At 36.1% G+C, this 17,696-nt stretch overlaps 5 protein-coding genes across 9 annotated transcripts; 3 read left to right on the forward strand and 2 right to left on the reverse strand.

Annotated features, from left to right (window-relative positions):
• Positions 1 to 357: 357 nt before the first annotated feature.
• LOC17892587 (NADPH-dependent aldehyde reductase 2, chloroplastic) lies at positions 358 to 1,417 on the forward strand. Its single transcript, XM_006298236.2, has 2 exons — positions 358 to 856; positions 966 to 1,417. The coding sequence occupies exons 1-2, from the start codon at positions 441 to 443 to the stop codon at positions 1,375 to 1,377; spliced, it is 828 nt and encodes a 275-aa protein (XP_006298298.1). The 5' UTR covers positions 358 to 440; the 3' UTR covers positions 1,378 to 1,417.
• A 1,213-nt stretch (positions 1,418 to 2,630) lies between these two features.
• On the reverse strand, positions 2,631 to 5,421 carry LOC17893296 (glucan endo-1,3-beta-glucosidase 8). Its single transcript, XM_006297452.2, has 2 exons — positions 4,829 to 5,421; positions 2,631 to 3,851 (listed from the first exon to the last, which is right to left on the reverse strand). Exons 1-2 carry the CDS (start codon positions 5,185 to 5,187, stop codon positions 2,729 to 2,731), a joined length of 1,482 nt encoding a protein of 493 aa, XP_006297514.1. The 5' UTR covers positions 5,188 to 5,421; the 3' UTR covers positions 2,631 to 2,728.
• Positions 5,422 to 6,524: 1,103 nt separating this feature from the next.
• LOC17890688 lies at positions 6,525 to 8,693 on the forward strand. 2 transcript variants are annotated; one of them, XM_006298140.2, is made up of 9 exons: positions 6,525 to 6,637; positions 6,741 to 6,802; positions 6,963 to 7,047; positions 7,179 to 7,265; positions 7,396 to 7,449; positions 7,536 to 7,723; positions 7,953 to 8,035; positions 8,130 to 8,230; positions 8,320 to 8,693. In XM_006298140.2, the coding sequence occupies exons 1-9, from the start codon at positions 6,590 to 6,592 to the stop codon at positions 8,524 to 8,526; spliced, it is 915 nt and encodes a 304-aa protein (XP_006298202.1). In that variant the 5' UTR covers positions 6,525 to 6,589; the 3' UTR covers positions 8,527 to 8,693. The 2 variants fall into 2 exon arrangements, with proteins under 2 accessions (XP_006298202.1, XP_023642562.1); XM_023786794.1 differs by lacking the exons at positions 6,525 to 6,637; positions 6,741 to 6,802 and adding an exon at positions 6,862 to 6,880.
• A 117-nt stretch (positions 8,694 to 8,810) lies between these two features.
• Positions 8,811 to 11,037, reverse strand: LOC17893471 (myb-related protein 2). 3 transcript variants are annotated; one of them, XM_023786793.1, is made up of 7 exons: positions 10,917 to 11,037; positions 10,626 to 10,838; positions 10,462 to 10,538; positions 10,286 to 10,343; positions 10,106 to 10,190; positions 9,955 to 10,024; positions 8,811 to 9,704 (listed from the first exon to the last, which is right to left on the reverse strand). In XM_023786793.1, the coding sequence occupies exons 2-7, from the start codon at positions 10,831 to 10,833 to the stop codon at positions 9,018 to 9,020; spliced, it is 1,185 nt and encodes a 394-aa protein (XP_023642561.1). In that variant the 5' UTR covers positions 10,834 to 10,838; positions 10,917 to 11,037; the 3' UTR covers positions 8,811 to 9,017. The 3 variants fall into 3 exon arrangements, with proteins under 3 accessions (XP_023642561.1, XP_023642560.1, XP_023642559.1); XM_023786792.1 differs by having other exon boundaries at positions 8,811 to 9,716; XM_023786791.1 differs by having other exon boundaries at positions 8,811 to 9,722.
• A 4,085-nt stretch (positions 11,038 to 15,122) lies between these two features.
• On the forward strand, positions 15,123 to 16,888 carry LOC17891034 (probable pyruvate kinase, cytosolic isozyme). Of its 2 annotated transcripts, XM_023786803.1 has the most exons (4): positions 15,123 to 15,243; positions 15,298 to 15,368; positions 15,470 to 15,931; positions 16,026 to 16,888. In XM_023786803.1, exons 1-4 carry the CDS (start codon positions 15,123 to 15,125, stop codon positions 16,848 to 16,850), a joined length of 1,479 nt encoding a protein of 492 aa, XP_023642571.1. In that variant the 3' UTR covers positions 16,851 to 16,888. The 2 variants fall into 2 exon arrangements, with proteins under 2 accessions (XP_023642571.1, XP_006299321.1); XM_006299259.2 differs by having other exon boundaries at positions 15,123 to 15,368.
• The last annotated feature ends 808 nt before the right edge of the window (positions 16,889 to 17,696 follow it).

Genomic DNA, 17,696 nt, shown 5'->3' on the forward strand with positions numbered 1-17,696 from the left:
GGATCAAAGTATAAAAGCATTTGGCATATAATGGGGGGGGGGTGATAATCAACAAGTCATCTAGCCTCAACTTTTTAAAGTGTTTCTTCAATACTCTATGTATGTCTATCCTTCACATAATCTTTTTTATACGTCTGTATGTGTACGAGTGGGTAAATTGTAGAGAACAGAAAGAAAAAAAATGAAAATGTAAAACGAAAAGTAGGTAATATTTTAATTCGTTCCAAACAAATGCAAACATTTTAAGCAGTTTTAATTGCATACGAATTGAACATTTTAAGCAATTTAAATTGCATACGAATTTGACTGATTAAGACATATCTAAACGAGCACCACTACAAATTGCTTTACACACATATAGCACGATGTCATGTCCACCCTAAAATAAAAATTATAGTAAGAAAAATAACAATATTGATTAAGAAAAAAATCTCATTCGTATGGCTGCCGCGTCTCCAGTTTCTTCTCCCACGTTCTGCCTCGCCGGCCGAGTCGCCATAGTCACGGGATCGTCTCGAGGTATAGGCAGTGCCATAGCTCTCCATCTTGCGGAGCTTGGGGCTAAGATCGTCGTTAATTACTCCACTAACTCCGTCGAGGCCGATAAAGTTGCAATGGCCATTACAACCAACCTTCCCAAGAACCACGATTCAGAGGACGTCGCGGGTAAAAGTCCACGTGTTATTGTGGTGAAGGCCGATATCTCCGACCCGAACCAGGTGAAGTCACTTTTCGACGAGGCAGAGCGAGTCTTCGATTCACCGGTTCATATCTTGGTTAACTCAGCGGCTATAGCCGATCCTGACCATTCCACTATCTCCGACACATCAGTAGAACTTTTTGATCGCATTATAAGGTTTGGTTTAATTTTAAAGGCCATATTTTATTTATTCCTTTGCACGAATTATAAAAATGTTTTAATCATAAGTAATAAAAAATAATCAAGATTCGTTGTATGATAACAGTGTCAACACAAGAGGAGCGTTTCTTTGCGCTAGAGAAGCTGCGAACAGGCTAAAACGTGGAGGCGGTGGCCGGATAATCCTCCTCTCAACTTCACTGGTCCAATCCTTAAATCCACACTACGGCTCATACACGGCTTCAAAGGGAGCAGTAGAAGTCATGGCCAAGATTCTTGCAAAAGAGCTCAAAGGAACAGATATCACAGTAAACTGTGTTTCTCCTGGACCTGTCGCCACAGATATGTTTTTTACAGGGCTGAGCAATGATATTGTTGAGAAAGTAAAGTCGCAAAACTTATTTGGTAGGATCGGTGAAACTAAAGACATTGCACCTGTTGTTGGGTTCTTAGCCAGTGACGCTGGTGAATGGATCAACGGTCAAGTCATTATTGCTAATGGTGGTTCTCTCTTGTAAAAACATTTCCCAGTCCAAATATATCAAAATTTTAAAATAATTTAAAAGCGTAGTTTAAAAATTCAAATTAAAACATTCATGTCCCTTTATGTGAATTACTTCCTTTTGTGTGCGAGAAGTCAACAGCAAACCAAAGTTAAGTTTTTCCTTTTACGCCAAAAAAGGAAAAATATATTCAATTTTATTACTAAGAAAAAGGAAATTATAATCACAAACTCTTATTAAAAAAAGGATTAATAGGATATTTAGTACATTTTGAGAAGTTAATTGGGAAAGTGATACATTTACTATTTAAAATTGGTAAAGTAGTACATTTGTGAGATAGATAATTTGTGAGATAGAAAAAGAAGGAGAAAAAAAATGACAAGGGAGGGCAGTTTTTGTTGTTTTCCGATTTTCGTTTTTTTTTTGTTTTTTTTTTGTTTTTTTTAATTTTATTCTTTTAAATATTCTTACCCCAACATTCTAATAACTAAAAATTCTTGGTTTTGTAATTTTTTTTCAAACTTTTTTTTTGATTCACAAAAATCTATGTTTTTTCTCTATAATTTGATATGCATTTTGCTTAGTATAATTTAAATACATTTCATATGTATATATATTTTTTGTACATTAAAGCATATGTACAGACGTATTTGTACAATTTAGTATATGTACAGACGTTTGTGTACACTTGATTAGATGTACAGAGTATATGTACAGACGTATTTGTACAATTTAGTATATGTACAGACGTTTGTGTATATTTGATTAGATGTACAGAGTACCCCGTACAGCTTACTATATGTACGCATGTATAAAAAATTACACATTTTTATCTGTACAACTACTATGATATATGAATTTATGCATATTTATGTACATATTCGTACACTAATATGTTGTACGGATGTTATTGTGTAATATTTTTATTATTGTACAAATATATGTTTTTACACTTCTGTACATAAAATATGATGTACGAGTTATATTATATAATCATTATATAATTATTCTAATGGCATACTTGTAAATAATATGTTTTTTGAGTGCTTAAAGGTCAAAAAAATAGTAGCAAATAGTGATAATGTACTAGTTTCCTAATTGTAAATAGTGATTGTACTAGTTATATAATTAAGTTTCAAAAATGTACTATTTCTCCAACACACCCTTAAAAAAATTAAAAAAATCAAAATTAAATTTTCAATTTAGAAGCTTTGATTTTCTTACGTTAGTTGTTAGGATTATGTCTTTAAAATCTCTTTGGTTAGAAAAACAAAACGTACTTTGGATTTGACCCAATGGAACAAAGCCTTCAAATGAATGATGAACCCAAGAATCAGTCATATACAACAATCACAAACGTAATTTCTCATTGTGATAGGAGAAGAAACACTAAGCCACTCATCACCAAACACAACTTAACCATCGAACCATAGCTATAATCATAATGACCTGACGATGGCTCTCCGATCTGGATCGGGAAATTACATTGTCCTTGAGATATATTCCTAGTAGTGATCGTCGCAAGCCCTTCAAAATCGCAAGCTTGAGCTTCTTGATTTTGCACTTGGAAGTACATATTAAACGCATAAGACGCATTCCCATTCGCATCAAGATTGCCACAAGATGACCCGTAACCTAAAGCGGTACAGTCCGAAAGCGAGCACGCGTAGTCTATGTTATCTCCGAGCTTACTCATATTGCCACGACCATTAGGATTAAACATACACCACTGGTTTAGCATGTACTGAACGTTTCGAGCTCCGGTTAAGTACTTTTTCTGCCCTTGTCCTCCAAAACCAACCGGGAACTTGGGTTTGCCGTCGAATTTGAATATCCCCCAATGACGTTCGAAGTTTCCCGGGGCTACGCTTTTTGCATCTTCATCGATTAATCCAAAAAGATAAACCTCAATGTAACCTTTACGCACAGGAGTCCCTACGTTGTTCGCCAAGCGCGGAAGCAAACCGGAATAAAACCTCTCCGCGTTTGGAACGTTAGCGTTCTTGTCTCCATCAGTAGGCCAACCAACTTCTCCAACGATCACTTCCATGTCGCCGTGATCCAACGCCTTTAAAGAAGCTAAAAGCGTGTCGAAATTAGCGTCGAAGACGTTCGTGTAGATAACACCGTTGTCGTTAACGGTGTTTTGGCCGTCAAAGAAAGCGTAGTCGAAAGGGAATTCACTGCTTAGGTAGAGACTGAGGAAAGGGTAGATGTTGACGGTGAAAGGAGCTTTGTTCTGTGCGAGGAAGTTAACGATTTGTGTCATTTCTTGGATGATGTCGGAACGAAATCTTCCGGCGGATGGGACTTGGTTGTCCGGAGGAGAGTTGTAAACGTCAGCGTTTAAAGGAACGGTGGCTTTGATGAAATCACCGACTCCTGCTTCGTTTAAAGCGGTTTGGATGTTGAAGAGTGCCGGGTACGTTAGGTTTATGAATGATCCGTTGTATGCTGTCAAGAACGGCTCGTTCCCTACAGCAACATATCTGCCAAAATAAATAAAGTAGAATTTATTTATTGATATTACTAGTTAATTTAAAGTAATCATAATTCAAGAATAATTTAAAACTTCTATAAAAGTTATATATGTTCTTATGTTAGTAAACATGCGTGAACATTTCACATGACATCGATATCAGCAAAGTATTCATCTTTGCAATAAAGAGGAACTGATGAAAAAGAGAGATTCAGACTACGTTTTGGATTCATGTGCAATAAATAGAGCTTGACGCACAAAATCACACATGACGACCCATATTTGAATACATATGAAATATGGGTTGAATAAATATGAATATGGTGGCTTAATACACACACATGATGGTCCATATAGATGCATAAACCAAATTGGCAAATTCAAATAACTAATTATTTCAGATGTATGCATTATTCAACAACAATAATAGGTTAACAACTGATATAATTAAACTGATAAATAAAAAAATGATTAACTTATTATTATAATAAGTCGGCCAATAATACAATTTCACAGATAAAACAGAAGAGAATCAAAATTTTAGGTTGTCCAACTAAGTCAGAACGCCAAAAACCAACGTGTAAAGGATTGGAGCTCACCTCAGTTTGTCTAATCAGGTGGGCTCTGGATTATTATTGACCTCCTAAATCCTTTTTTTTTTTTTGGTCAACACTTTTTGTTATCATTTTTATTTTCTTTGTTAAAACTAAATAAAACAGTAACCAAAGTTATAAAATAATCCTGCTGTAAAGTTCCAATAATTCCGAAAGGGATATAATATCTGATTTTCCCTTTTCAGATCACCCCGATATCACTTAAGTAAAAATAAAACAATTTTACTAACATGTTAAACAAACTTTATAGCAATCCTGATTGGTCATAGTCAATAAATCTCAAAATTAAAGAAAAGTATATAATAAGTCGGTTAAATAAAAATAAAATTCGACTAATTATAATCACATAACAAAGAATATTAAAAAAACGTACTTGATCTTAACGCCGTTGTTAAAGTTGAATCGAGAGACGTTTCTTTGGACCCAATCTTTAGCTCTTTGGGGGTTTCCCATGGCTTTGAGCAGATCATTAGGGATGGCCACCATCACTTCGATGCCTGAGCCAGCGAGAGCTCCCATCGTGTTCGTGTCGGCATCGAACAGCTTCACTTTCTGTATGTTGTTGTCTCTAAGCATCTCCACCACCGTCTTCGGCGGTAACTGATGAGTCGCCATTGTTCCCCAGTTTACTCCCAAGCCAGAGACCCCGCCGGAGAAAAAACATACGGAGGAGACGATGATAAAGACAACTGTGGCGTTAGTTATGGTGCTCTGTTTCGCTCGATGATTCATTTTTGGCGATTCCTCTGTTTTTTTCTTTTCCGGAAAAGTTTTGCTCTTGACGTTGGAAAAGAAGAGATCTTTAATTGATTTTATCTGGGAAATTTTTGAACTTTGAAAACCCTTTACCCAAAAAAAACAAAAAGTTACGAACTTTGAAGGAAGAATTTGATGGGGTTTTAATGTTTTTAAGAATGAGAAGAATTGGGAGAAGTGTAAGATATATATATAAATAAAGAAAAGAAAATGATTAGTTTAAGTTGACAAAAACAAAATCTGAGTGATCGAAAGAAGAAGAAGGAAGAAGAGATCAAATAGGTAAGATAGACCAAAAGAAGGAAGAAGAAGGAAACAGAGTCAAAACCGGCCTTTGAAACACAAACCGACCATTAAAATATCTTTATACTAGTCTATACCCTGCATGTATTGTTGTTGCTATGTAGGCCTAACCAACATAGCTGGCGAAGTGTTATTAGTGGCTTGGTATGAGGATTAAAGAAATACATATATACTTCTATTTCAAGTATGAAAGTTAATTAATCTTAAGCACAACACTTGAACCTTTTGGAAGTTCACACGTACGTATTAAGAAACGTTAAAATTTTGTAGGTTAATATCGCTTTCGTGTGCTTAAATTGGTTTTCTGCGTCCCACACCGCTCCAAAACATTATAGTATATGATAATATACAGCGAGCACCAAAAGAAATTAATTAGATGAAAACAAGATTTTATTAGTCTATATAAAATAAAAATAGACGTACTTTAATAACTGTGGTGTATATTTTTAGCTTATTAATTTGAAGTAGTCACAATGAAGTATGGTTAGGTAGTGTGTGTGTGTGTATAGACTAAAAATTGTTTTCTCTATTATAAAAAGTGTGATTATCTTCACGATGGAGTACGTACAAACGGACTTACGAGAAGAAAAGCCGATGAGATGCGTGTGTTATGTTAATTATATATCAGAAACATCCAAAAAAATAAGAAGTGTGACGATAGAGATTCTTGATTTGATAGCACCATCAACAAAACACGCATTTAACACATATGTATAAAAAGCATGTAATTAGTCCCGGTTGGTCTTTATAGATAATTATCAAATTTTTGATTTATCAGCCAGAGAAATCAGTGGGAGTCGTCGACATTAAAAAATGAACATCATAATAACAACAAAATTTGAGGACCACGTTCACAACAACAACAACAAAATTTGATAACCAAGTAAAAAAAATAATAATGGGCCTTATAGTTTAGAGTCATCTTTGGGTATTTCTAACAGCACTAATGGGCCATTGGCTCTGTTCTAAACAGACCGTTACCTTCCTTCCTCCTTTGAGTTCACCAAATATTGCGAGTGAGAGAGATCGTTCGGAAAGAGGTATTTCGTCGAACACTTGGTGAGCATAGAGCTCGATGAAAGGAAGCAAGGCGAATCTCTCTGCACTAGCGGAGAGATGCAAAGTCTGTACCTCTTCTTATCTCTAATCGTTTTCCTTCCTGAAATTGAAGCTCTTTCTTTGTTATCGATTGAAAATTCCTCGGCTAATTTCTTCTCCCTTTGCAGACTGTAATCGTTTCCAACTGGCAAGGCTACCTAAATACCATCAAACCTGAAGATAAAGCTAGGTTCTTTCCGACGAATTTATCTTAGTTTCATATATTTTAGCTTCGCTAGTTTGAGATCGCTTGCTGGGTACTTAGAAAGTAAGTTCTATTCAATGTCGATCATGGGATCCTGCAAAACTGTAATTTTGAATCCAAGTATTTTTTTGGCTGCTTTGCTTAGTATAATACATACTTCAAAGATTAAGTACGTGATGAGACGAGGAAAGCCCTATCTCTGGGTACCAGAAAGCGAACCGCACAATGTCGTAAGCTTTCGTTCTTCTTACTGTTACTTAGTTTTGAATGATTTGTTTATAATGCTGACCATACGCAACGTAATTGAACTTAGTTACATATAACATGTCTATGACTTTAAGCTAATCTCTAATTTTGGCAGAACATAATGTTTGATGAACGTGGATCCTTGACCATTGCCCATCCGTATCCTGGTCCCCTCGCAGCTTTGTTCAAGTCTATTGGAAAGGTTTGTGTGTCTATTTATTCTTCTCTGCACTCAGTATCTTATCTTAGGTTGAATCCTTTTAAAACTTTTTACATTACAGGTTCTTGAGTCTGTATCACTCTTACTCAATCGGGATTGACTTTCTTTGCAGCTTCCAGACCGGGTTGCTTTTACTGGAGAGATTATCCCTGTTAAAGAGAAAAGGGTACGAACCATGGAACTTCTAATTTGGAGACAGTCATAGCTTTTCTTTCTCTATTAACTTCACCATGCTTGTTTTCTTGATAAAAGGTTGAGGCAGTGAATAAATATGTCGAGGAAGCTATACAGTCAGAGGAGAGAGCGATTAGTGAGAGTTCGAATTCTGTTCGCAGTATCTTGAATTCATGTGATCAGATGTATGCCTCCCGGTGTGAGATTCTTCGAGCTCTGGTCGCTGATGCAAAAGAAAAATACGTTATTTATAAGTTCGTTCCAAGGTAAACACACACAAACCCATCTCTATTTATGCGTAACTAAACTAATATTTCAGTTTGAGCTTAACTGAAGAAAAGATCTTACTGTTTATTTAATCTTACTTACATTCATGTAATTGTCTTAAAAAATAACAGCAGAGAGAAGTGGTATAGAACCGATTATAGAAAGATTATCTTACGAATTATGATGACGAATTTATTATCAGTTGAGATTATCTGGTTTTTTTCTCAGCTCATGTATGTTTATTGACCCAAATGGTGCCACGAAAGAAATAGACTTGAAGGTTTTGGAACTGTCAAAAGCAGATCCATTAGGTAATGAAACCAATGACATTTGTTTCCAAAGCTATGGATCAAGCTTTTTGGTTTGCTTCATGTTAAGGTTTTTGCACTGGATTTTAATTCACAGGCATTTGGTCAACAAAATTTGTCGATGGAATCAACAAGAACGAATCAAGAAGACGGGCTTTGATTCTTTTCTGTTTATACTATCTCGACGTAAACGCAAGGGTAAAAATAAAAGCTTATATCATGAGTTCTGGATTTCGGGTTCTCTGTGTTAGTTTGGTCATTTACCGGTATTTTGTTTTGGCCATTAGGATGCTTATATGGTATCAGTGGATAAGAAAGGTTTCAAGTTGCTGGGGAAGGTACCGAGTGAAGAAGAGGCTGGAGATGAGTATCAATGGAGAGAGTTTAGGTTTGAGTTCGAAGAAGAGGTGAAAGACGTTGAAGCTTTTTGCCACCAACTTGTAGAAATGGAACAAGAGGTTGTGAGCAAGTTCACTGACCATACCGGTCTGTGATTTCAATACTTATTCTTATGAATCACGTGCCGGGCCGGTTTACATTTTCGTTAAATTGTTTATGTAGGCTAGAACAAGAGTGATTAATGACAGTAATATGTGTAAGATTAATTCGCAACGGTCCGATACGGTTGTGTTTCGATTTATTGAAGGTTTACTAACGCATTTCCGGTTCGGTCCGCTATGGTTAGGTTTTGAGTTTTTCTATTATAAATTCCGGTTCACTCTTTCCATAAAAGAAAAGAAAATAATGAAAATAAGAGTGTTTCATAAATTTAGATGAGTGTCTATCAAGTTAGGTAATTCTCTGTATATATGAATGGGAACGGAGGTACTGTATATAAACAATGAATAGTTTGGTACATTATCCTCAATCAAGAATCTTGACTCAAAATGTATCTTTGGATCGAGGAGTTCCCTAATAGGTTTCTTCTCCTTTGTGAACCCAGAAATGATTGAAACTGTCTTCTAACTTTTTGGTTAATCCTTTCTCAGTTCCAGCTGAAACCATTCAAGTCGAACTGTTTCGTACGCGTTGAACTATAGTTTTCAACATGTGTGTTGAGATCTAGCTCTGTTGTTGAATCCGTGCCTTTCCTGTGGTTTCGTGTTTCAAACTTATGATCCTCACTTTTGTCTGTATACTCATTGTTGCCTTGTTGATGACCTTTGTGTCCCTGCAACCCGACTCCTATTGATAATCTACCTGGACTTCTCTCTGAATATGATACTCTTTGTTCTGTTTCACTAACCATTGTCGAAAGGTATGGATTCCCTCTTAGACCTTCTGTCCATGTGAGCTCCATTCTTTGGAACAATGGTTCTTCCATATTCTCTTTCTGCTCGGATGTTGAATCACCAAGATATGTTCTTAGTCCTAATCTGTTGTTCTCTAGCATTTTCGGGTTTTTCTGCGTTCCCTCGCTTGAGGTCAGGCAACTTTCAAGAGAGCAATCAGGTGGATAGGCTGTTTGACCTTGTTGTGGGCATAGGTTTTGAACTTCTTTTGGTTCTAGGAAACTAGAGTTTGGGTACTCTGCTGATACTTTAGATACCAATTCTGAGAGTTGAACTTTGGCAGCTTCGATTCCAGCTGCACCCAGGTTCTGTCTTCCAAGAGTCTCTTGTGCTTTCTCCAACACCGATTGCAGGTACTTCCCTTGAGCCTCTATCCTGAGCTGCAAATGTCGCTGTACCTGGCTCAGTTTAAATACCAACATGTAAACTTAATGCTTTTATCTTTCTACATACTATAAACTTATCCTCTATTGTAATTTGCACCTTTTCAAAGATAAATTATACAGTACACTGCAGAATTTTGATTATGTTTTTACAAAGAATGATCATTCTCTTAAGTGTTTCAAGATTTGCAAGAATCTATAATGTTTTTTAATTGGAGTGAAGAACAGAGTTGTATGAATATGATACCTCAAGTTGCTCATGGAGCCTTCTTTGGACCTCTATTTGCATTTGCAGTGCTTCATTTATTGGCGAGTTCCTGTGTGCAAGTAGATTAATTAGATCATTTTTGTGATAAGCTAATTTACGATATATAGACATATAATAGTCATAACCTTACTTGTTTAGCTGTGGTCCAATGCTTAGATTCTCACTCTGAATTTCGTCTACATCAGGGGTCTTTTCTTCCATCATGGTCATCATACCTATGTACAAGTCATGCTTAATTTAGATCTTTGTAAGAATTTAGAGTTTGAAAGTTCATAAACCTGTGAATCTTGTTGATGTTAATAAAATTTACCTATCTTGTTCAAGCCACTGTTAGCTTGTCCGTTGAGATTCTTGCTCAGCCTGTATTTCTGGTACCCAGTTCCATGAAGTTTTGTTAATATTTTTTTAGCTATAAGAGTTTTATCTATCGCAGAGAAAGTAGTCGAGAAAAGCATATATGTGGTTAGTCTTGATATGATGGCTAACCTGAAGATGGCTTTTGAGATGGTATAAGGTAAGGCCAGGAATACCCATGACTTTCATGATTGTCTTAGGAGTAGCTTCTGCAAAAGAGAACAGACAAAAATTCTAAACAAAAGCCTTGCTGGTCAGAGGATGATTAGTTCTTTTGCTAAAGAGATATAACTCACTATCTGCTCCACCGAGCTGATTGACTGCTTCAATGAATCTCTCGTGAAGATCGGGAGTCCATTTAAGGCGTGGCTTTGCATCGGTCGAAAGGATGAGTCCAGAATCTCCTGGACTATTCCCTCTGAGGAAGTGATTCCTCTCAGAACTTATGTGCATTCTTGAAGAAGAGAGGATGCTCTTTCCTTGGTGCTGGTTTTGGTAATACATAAAGTCTGTTCACAAAAAAGGCAAATGTAAGTTCAGTCGCCAATTAAACAATGATTTTCATGATCCATGTTTTTTCTTTTTACCTGACTCGATCTTAGGTCTTGTATACAAACACTGCTTCTCTCAGAAGTTCCAAAAGAGTGTAAAACTCCACGAACTAAGGAAGATGTTTTTTGTTTTTGTTTTTGGCTGCTTATGCTTACTTGTTCTTTATATTTTTTTCTCAGGTTGGTTTGGTGCAACTTTGCTTTATATAGGAAGTTGAATGGAGGAAAAAAAGAGGGAAAAATTAGAGAAGGATGATTAAGGTATGGAATATGAATAACTGGTCCAATCGATGCTTTTGTTAGAATTGTGTCCTTATCTTTTGAACTACTGTTATAGTTTTTGTTTGTGGATGGATTGATATTACATTAATTTTTAATTTCATGTATTGATTCCTATGGGACTACTACACAACTTTTCAACCCCAATTAGAGATACCAGAATTGATCCACAATTAATGCATCATATGCGCATTCTTTCGCCATTCTGGCAGAGAAGTATCTTATTCCCCTTATTTTTTCCTAACTTCTTTTCTTATTCTTTGATATTTTCATAGTCACAGCTCTCTTAACTCTTGTTGGAATATTCTCAATGCTTTTCATTTGTCTCCATTGTATTTGTTCCTTATTCATGGAGTCATTTTCGGTCTCTAGGTACATTATATATGAGTCTCATATTTTTATATATCAAAGACTTTTAGTCAGCTGTTGTTACTGATGATATTAAAAAGCTTCCCATGTTTCAAGAATGTGTTGTACTGTATGATGAAAACACTTTTCGACTCAGTCCATATATCAGAGAAGCCATATATATCATATTGGTTTGAGATTAAGCAAACAAATGAAAGTTTGGAAACATTGCTTTGCTTTAAAAGATGATAAAGAATATTTTTCATACTGTCTCCTTCAACAAGTTTAGTACCTATTCTCTTCTCTCCACACAGTATAAAAACACTGGAGGGTCCCATTTCTTATCATTCTTTGATTAGCACCAAAAATTAAAAACATTTTGGCCCCTCCATTGCCTCTGTTTTGCTATGTTTCTAGCCTTTCTTGTCTGATCTAATAACAAATTATATCTCCGGTCCATGTGTGTGTGTTTATATGTTCATACATATTTAGAAGTGATCAAGCATCACTGCATCTATTGCTTGGCTACTTTCTCACTCTATATTTCGATGATGTCTATAGTTTCCGAGTTTCCAAAGACTAGTTTATGCGTTCATATCACCGTCAAGGCATCTCACCTTCAGTAGAATAATTAATTAAGGTCATTGCCAAATGTTGGAGTCGTAGGATATTTACTAGAGTATGTGAAACTGAGAATATATCCAGTTTTTCTTTGTAGTCCCACATTAGCTGAATGAGTGAGTGCTTTGATATGGTCTATATGTTCATAAGCTATATGAAAAAACAAAAAACAAATATTATGTTCCTTGAATGATATCTTTGCATTTTATTTTATACCGAACAAAACTTTATAGGCGATATCTCATGGTTGTGATTTCTCAGAACACTTTATTCGGTTTCGGGAAGAAAGAACCTATCATAATCTTTGAGTTAAAAGTATAATTAAGAGCATATTACCAAAATAGTTTCATCTCCATGTGGGTGAGAGAATATGCTTTCCATGTTGTGTGTCGCAAGAGTCTCTAAATTATAAAGTCTACTTGAATGAATCTCTCATCAAACTCACTCTTCTCTTGAAGATTCTTTCTTTTTTTTGCCAAAGTTTCTGTTTAGTTACCGCGCTTTTGTAAAGGTGCATCACAAGTGAATTAGTTTATAAACCAAATCAAGATTTCAGAATTTAGAGACAGTTCTTGATATTGTTCCGCTTTTATCAACTTTGTAACGATTAATGCCGAGATGGTTAGTTATAAATAGTTCTGATTTCTTGATAATACTTGCACTCTGGTCTCTGTTATAATTTGTCTACCTTTTACCCATTCGAAAGGTCACTGTTACAAGTGAAAATAAAGAGAGGGAGTGATAGAGACTAGATGGGTTCTTCCTTGTACGTTCATTATAACAGATTCTTGTTCGTGTTTACGACTAACTTTACTAATGATGCTTCGAAGCTCTCGCGTAGGGAGCATACTTCAACACGTGGGCTACATTCGCCGGAAAAAAAAAATACTCACGGAATTGTATTTTTTTTTTTCTTTTTTGCTCGACAAATAAACAAACATACTCACGGAAAGGAGAAAGTGGGTGATTATGTAGAATGAGAATAATAATAATTAATGAAATTTAAAATGTGAAAAAGGTGAGTCGCATTCTCAAGTCAAGAATCTTTTGTTATTATTCTTCTTCTTTTTTTCATCGTAACCCGAACATAAGATTTGTTAACAAAAAAAAAAAAGGTTCGTTTTCTTACCACTTATAGCTAGGCTTGTTTCATATTTTGTTAACATTCAATGTCTAGATGAAGAAGATTAGTCTTAAAAACTTTTATTGATTTTTGTTTTGTTGTTTTTTTCATCGTTGTTACTTATACCAAACGTCACAAATCAACCTAAGTTTTTCAAGAAAAAAAAGGTGGATATTGCATCAATTTTCACGTGAAGAGATTTTAGTTAAAACAAGGAGAAAAGCTTTAAATCAGTAAATCGAAAAACGAACCTGACCGGGTTATTATGACCACTTAGGGACTATAGATACCGGTCCGGACTCAGCCACATAATACAGATCAGTCGACTGTAATTTTCAATAACAATATTTTAATTAACAAATACATTAATCGTTAAATTAACAGTAATCCAGCTCTAGGTATATAAACGTAATTCAAATCGTTGTATAAACCTTTATTAGTGAAATTAATTACTAGTGGTCAGAGAACACATGATTTCTAATGTACGAAACCTTTCAAAAAAGTTCGTGGCCTAAAGTCATTCAGACTGCTACGTGGAGTAAAATAAATTATATAATATACAGATAGCAAATGATTAGTTAATGGATTAGTATGGGCCTTTTAAAGTCAACATCATCGCCATTCGTCAGGAAACGGAATAAGTTAATAACCCGGACCCGAAAAGTAATTGGGCTAAGGCCCAACGGTATAGGGAAACTCTAGGGAAGGCCCAACTATAGAAGAAATTGAAACCAACCATTTCCTTCCCTTGTTTCCAAGAAATCAGCGAGAGAGAGAGAAATTAAGAAAGAGCGAACCCTAAACCCTAGTGTGATGTTGCACTTGCTCCCTCTCAATCTGGAATATTAATTTATGTTTTTCTTAGATTCGTTTTTGGTGTGTGATAATTATAATAATAATACTAGTATAGTATGTACTAAAACGGTTTGGAGGTGGATAATTCTCCGATTCTTAGTTTTCTCATTGTCAAAAAAACAAAATTATATAACCTGTGCGGACATGAAGTTGCTCACCAGCACAACAGTTTTTTTTTTTTTTTTGGTATCAAACCAGAAAACAAATCACATCGTTTATTTTCTTTTTCTTTATATTATGTGATGAAGAAGCTAATCATATCGTATATCAATCGAGTCGTACCATATATATATCACTGTCGTCAGAGGTTGAGTTTAACGATCCAAAAACCGCATTTACCTATTGGGATCACACCGGGGTCTTGACTACTATGACAGTAGCAACCACATTTGTCTTCCCAATGTTAGCATGAAACTGCACCAAACCAACGGGAATAGCAAACACATTCCCCGGGATAACTAAGATAGTAAGATGATTTGAGATATATGTAAGCGGGGGCGAAAGTTTTGTTCCCCTCTTCTTTATTCCAATCGTAATCAAATTTTTGTTTTAATTATTTTCTTTCAACTAATAAATTAGTAAAATATTCAATTGTTTGTTTCATACTCTCTTCATGACGGCTTGTAGTTTTATTATTCTTGAGATGCAAGAACATCATTAAAATGCCAAGAAGAAACTTTTCCTTTTTTCGTTTTCAGCATTACTTTGTTTCCAAAACGGTTAAAAGAAAAGCATTATTTCCAAAACGCTATTTTGTTTCCTAAGTTTTTTTATTATATAAAAAAAGGAAATTTATTTACTTGATACACAAGACCGACAATAATTAAGACAATATATAAAAGTAAGTTGTTCCTTTTTCCTTTTCTTATAATGTAAAACAGGAAATTATTTTTTATATATATACCTAGATACGTGACCCTAATCCTCACAATTCACAAACCTTCACGACCTTTCTATTTTCTCTTCTCACAAACAAACTCTAAACCTTTCTCTGCGTTTTTAGGTTTTTTTTCACAATGGAGATGTTACTTGGTGGACAAACTAACAAAGGAGCCCTAAGGTCAAAGACGAAGATCGTCTGTACTCTCGGACCTGCTTCGAGGTCTGTTGAGATGGTGGAGAAGCTTCTCAATGCCGGTATGAACGTAGCCCGGTTCAATTTCTCTCATGGTTCTCACTCGTACCATCAAGAAACTCTCGATAATCTCAGAACCGCCATGGAGAACTCTGGTATTCCCTGTGCCGTCATGCTCGACACAAAGGTAACCTAATTAAGTCTTCGTCTTTTCAACTTCTCCTTATGTTACTTAAGATTCGATGAGGGATTTATTTTTATCTCTGTTTATTTTTTTTTGGTTTTTAGGGTCCTGAGATCCGAACCGGATTTCTCAAAGACGGCAAACCGGTTGAGCTTATTCAAGGTCAAGAGATCACAATCTCAACTGATTACACCATGCAAGGAGATTCAAACACAATCTCCATGAGTTACAAGAAACTTGCAGAAGATCTCAAGTCTGGCGACGTGATTCTCTGTTCCGACGGCACAATCTCTCTTACCGTCTTGTCCTGTGACAGGAGTCTCGGTCTCGTTCGTTGCCGCTGCGAGAACTCTGCTGTTCTTGGAGAAAGAAAGAACGTGAACCTCCCTGGAATCGTAGTTGATCTCCCAACACTCACGGAGAAGGATCAAGAGGATATTATACAATGGGGAGTTCCTAATAAGATTGATATCATCGCTCTTTCCTTTGTTCGTAAAGGATCTGATCTTGTCGAGGTCAGGAAATTGCTTGGAGAGAACGCAAAGAGTATCATGCTTATGTCAAAGGTAAGTTCTGACAAAACAGAGCACTTTGTTTTCTTCTTCAAGTTTAGTTTGATTTTTGTAGTTATATACTTACACATTGTGATTATTATTACAGGTTGAGAATCAAGAAGGAGTGATGAACTTTGACAAGATTCTGGAGAACTCTGATGCATTCATGGTGGCTAGAGGTGATTTAGGAATGGAGATTCCGATCGAGAAGATGTTCCTTGCTCAGAAGATGATGATTCAGAAGGCTAATGCTCTCGGCAAACCAGTGGTCACAGCTACACAGATGCTTGAGTCGATGACCAAATCCCCACGTCCGACTAGAGCCGAAGCCACGGATGTGGCTAACGCTGTTCTTGACGGTACAGACTGTGTCATGCTCAGTGGAGAGACAGCCGCCGGAGCTCACCCTGAAACCGCCGTGCTTACAATGTCGAGGATCTGTAAGGAAGCAGAGAATTTCATTGATTACGACACGATGCACAAGAAGATTCAAGAGATGGTTTCGTTGCCATTATCACCAATCGAGAGCTTAGCCGCTTCAGCCGTTTCGACGGCAAGGAGTCTATGTGCGGCGGCGATTGTGGTTCTCACCAAGGGAGGTTACACGGTGGAGCTTGTTGCGAAATACAGGCCGAGTGTACCGATTCTGTCGGTTATCGTACCGGAGATCACACGTACGGATGATTTCGAGTGGTCGTGTTCAGAATCTGCAGCGCATGTGGCGAGACGTGGTTTGATTTACCGGGGAATAGTTCCCGTGATGGCTACGGGACCTTCGGCTAGGTCTTCGAACAAGGATTCGACGGATGAGACGATTAGATTCGCCATTGAATTCGCAAAGAAGAAGGGGATATGCAAGGCTGGAGATTCCATCGTGGCCTTGCACAAGATTGATGGTTCCTCTGTTGTCAAGATTTTGAATGTCGACTAGATTTTTGACACGCGGTCAATTTTTGAGGTTTTGATATTTTTCGGGGTCGAATCTAGACTGTGAGGAAACTTATATTTTGTCAACAGGCTTAGTATTTTAATTTTTTGCTGATATTTTTCGATTTAGACATTGTTTTGGTCGCATTATTAAAAGTTTTTGACATTTCCTTTTTAATATTCGAGATGAGAGATGCAAATCAATATTTTTTTTCCTAATAATTGTGTGCTTGATCTTCGAAATAATAGGGAAATCTAAGTATTTGGGCTGGGCTCATATGCAAAGCCCCATAGGCTTATTTTCTTTGGTTGGTAAAATCAATTAAGATAAAATAAGAGATGTTGGATCCGATTAAAAAAAGGAAAGGGGTTGAAAGAAAAAGATAGCAAAAAAAAGTAGCAATCATCTAGAAACGGAAAAAGGGAAAGAAGCGGTTAGCTTTGCTGCAAATATTCATCGTAAAGCTTTGCTTTAAATGGAAAGTTTCTTATAATAATGCGCCTTTCATGTATTCATGAAGCGGTTCATGCTTTTTTTCTTTCTTTTTATTTTTCTTTAGTGGTCTTTTTCATCATTTTTTTCTTCAAATTCTTCGTGTAACATGTCAAATCTGTTGACAGATAACTTCATAATTGTAGTCATTGAATAAATCGTAAAGTTTTTCTGAGTATGCTCGCTCAATTTTTCAGGGTTGGTAGTGCTCTTTTGTAAATACCAGTTGTCGTCATTGTTAACGTAAAAAATACCAATTTGGAAGAACATATGTAGTACCATAAATGCATAGACAAATAAGTTTGCAACTGTTCTCATTCTTTGAATTCATTTTTTTTCTTTTAATTGATAGCAACA

This window comes from Capsella rubella, unplaced genomic scaffold, assembly GCF_000375325.1.
Source record: "Capsella rubella cultivar Monte Gargano unplaced genomic scaffold, Caprub1_0 scaffold_3, whole genome shotgun sequence".
Lineage (NCBI taxonomy): Eukaryota > Viridiplantae > Streptophyta > Magnoliopsida > Brassicales > Brassicaceae > Capsella > Capsella rubella.

What these genes read in the sequence shown, in the direction of transcription:
- LOC17890688 (XM_006298140.2), top strand. Translation starts at nt 6,590, where the DNA reads ATGAAAGGAAGCAAGGCGAATCTCTCTGCACTAGCGGAGAGATGCAAA. An exon ending in AAAGCGAACCGCACAATGTC is followed by an intron (nt 7,048 to 7,178) that starts GTAAGCTTTCGT and finishes TAATTTTGGCAG; the next exon opens with AACATAATGTTTGATGAACG. An exon ending in TCCCTGTTAAAGAGAAAAGG is followed by an intron (nt 7,450 to 7,535) that starts GTACGAACCATG and finishes TCTTGATAAAAG; the next exon opens with GTTGAGGCAGTGAATAAATA.
- LOC17893471 (XM_023786791.1), bottom strand. Translation starts at nt 10,833, where the DNA reads ATGTATTACCAAAACCAGCACCAAGGAAAGAGCATCCTCTCTTCTTCA. An exon ending in TCAGCTCGGTGGAGCAGATA is followed by an intron (nt 10,539 to 10,625) that starts GTGAGTTATATC and finishes TCTCTTTTGCAG; the next exon opens with AAGCTACTCCTAAGACAATC. An exon ending in GGCTCCATGAGCAACTTGAG is followed by an intron (nt 9,723 to 9,954) that starts GTATCATATTCA and finishes AAACTGAGCCAG; the next exon opens with GTACAGCGACATTTGCAGCT.
- LOC17892587 (XM_006298236.2), top strand. Translation starts at nt 441, where the DNA reads ATGGCTGCCGCGTCTCCAGTTTCTTCTCCCACGTTCTGCCTCGCCGGC. An exon ending in CTTTTTGATCGCATTATAAG is followed by an intron (nt 857 to 965) that starts GTTTGGTTTAAT and finishes GTATGATAACAG; the next exon opens with TGTCAACACAAGAGGAGCGT.
- LOC17891034 (XM_006299259.2), top strand. Translation starts at nt 15,123, where the DNA reads ATGGAGATGTTACTTGGTGGACAAACTAACAAAGGAGCCCTAAGGTCA. An exon ending in CCGTCATGCTCGACACAAAG is followed by an intron (nt 15,369 to 15,469) that starts GTAACCTAATTA and finishes TTTGGTTTTTAG; the next exon opens with GGTCCTGAGATCCGAACCGG. An exon ending in GTATCATGCTTATGTCAAAG is followed by an intron (nt 15,932 to 16,025) that starts GTAAGTTCTGAC and finishes TTATTATTACAG; the next exon opens with GTTGAGAATCAAGAAGGAGT.
- LOC17893296 (XM_006297452.2), bottom strand. Translation starts at nt 5,187, where the DNA reads ATGAATCATCGAGCGAAACAGAGCACCATAACTAACGCCACAGTTGTC. An exon ending in AACAACGGCGTTAAGATCAA is followed by an intron (nt 3,852 to 4,828) that starts GTACGTTTTTTT and finishes TTATTTTGGCAG; the next exon opens with ATATGTTGCTGTAGGGAACG.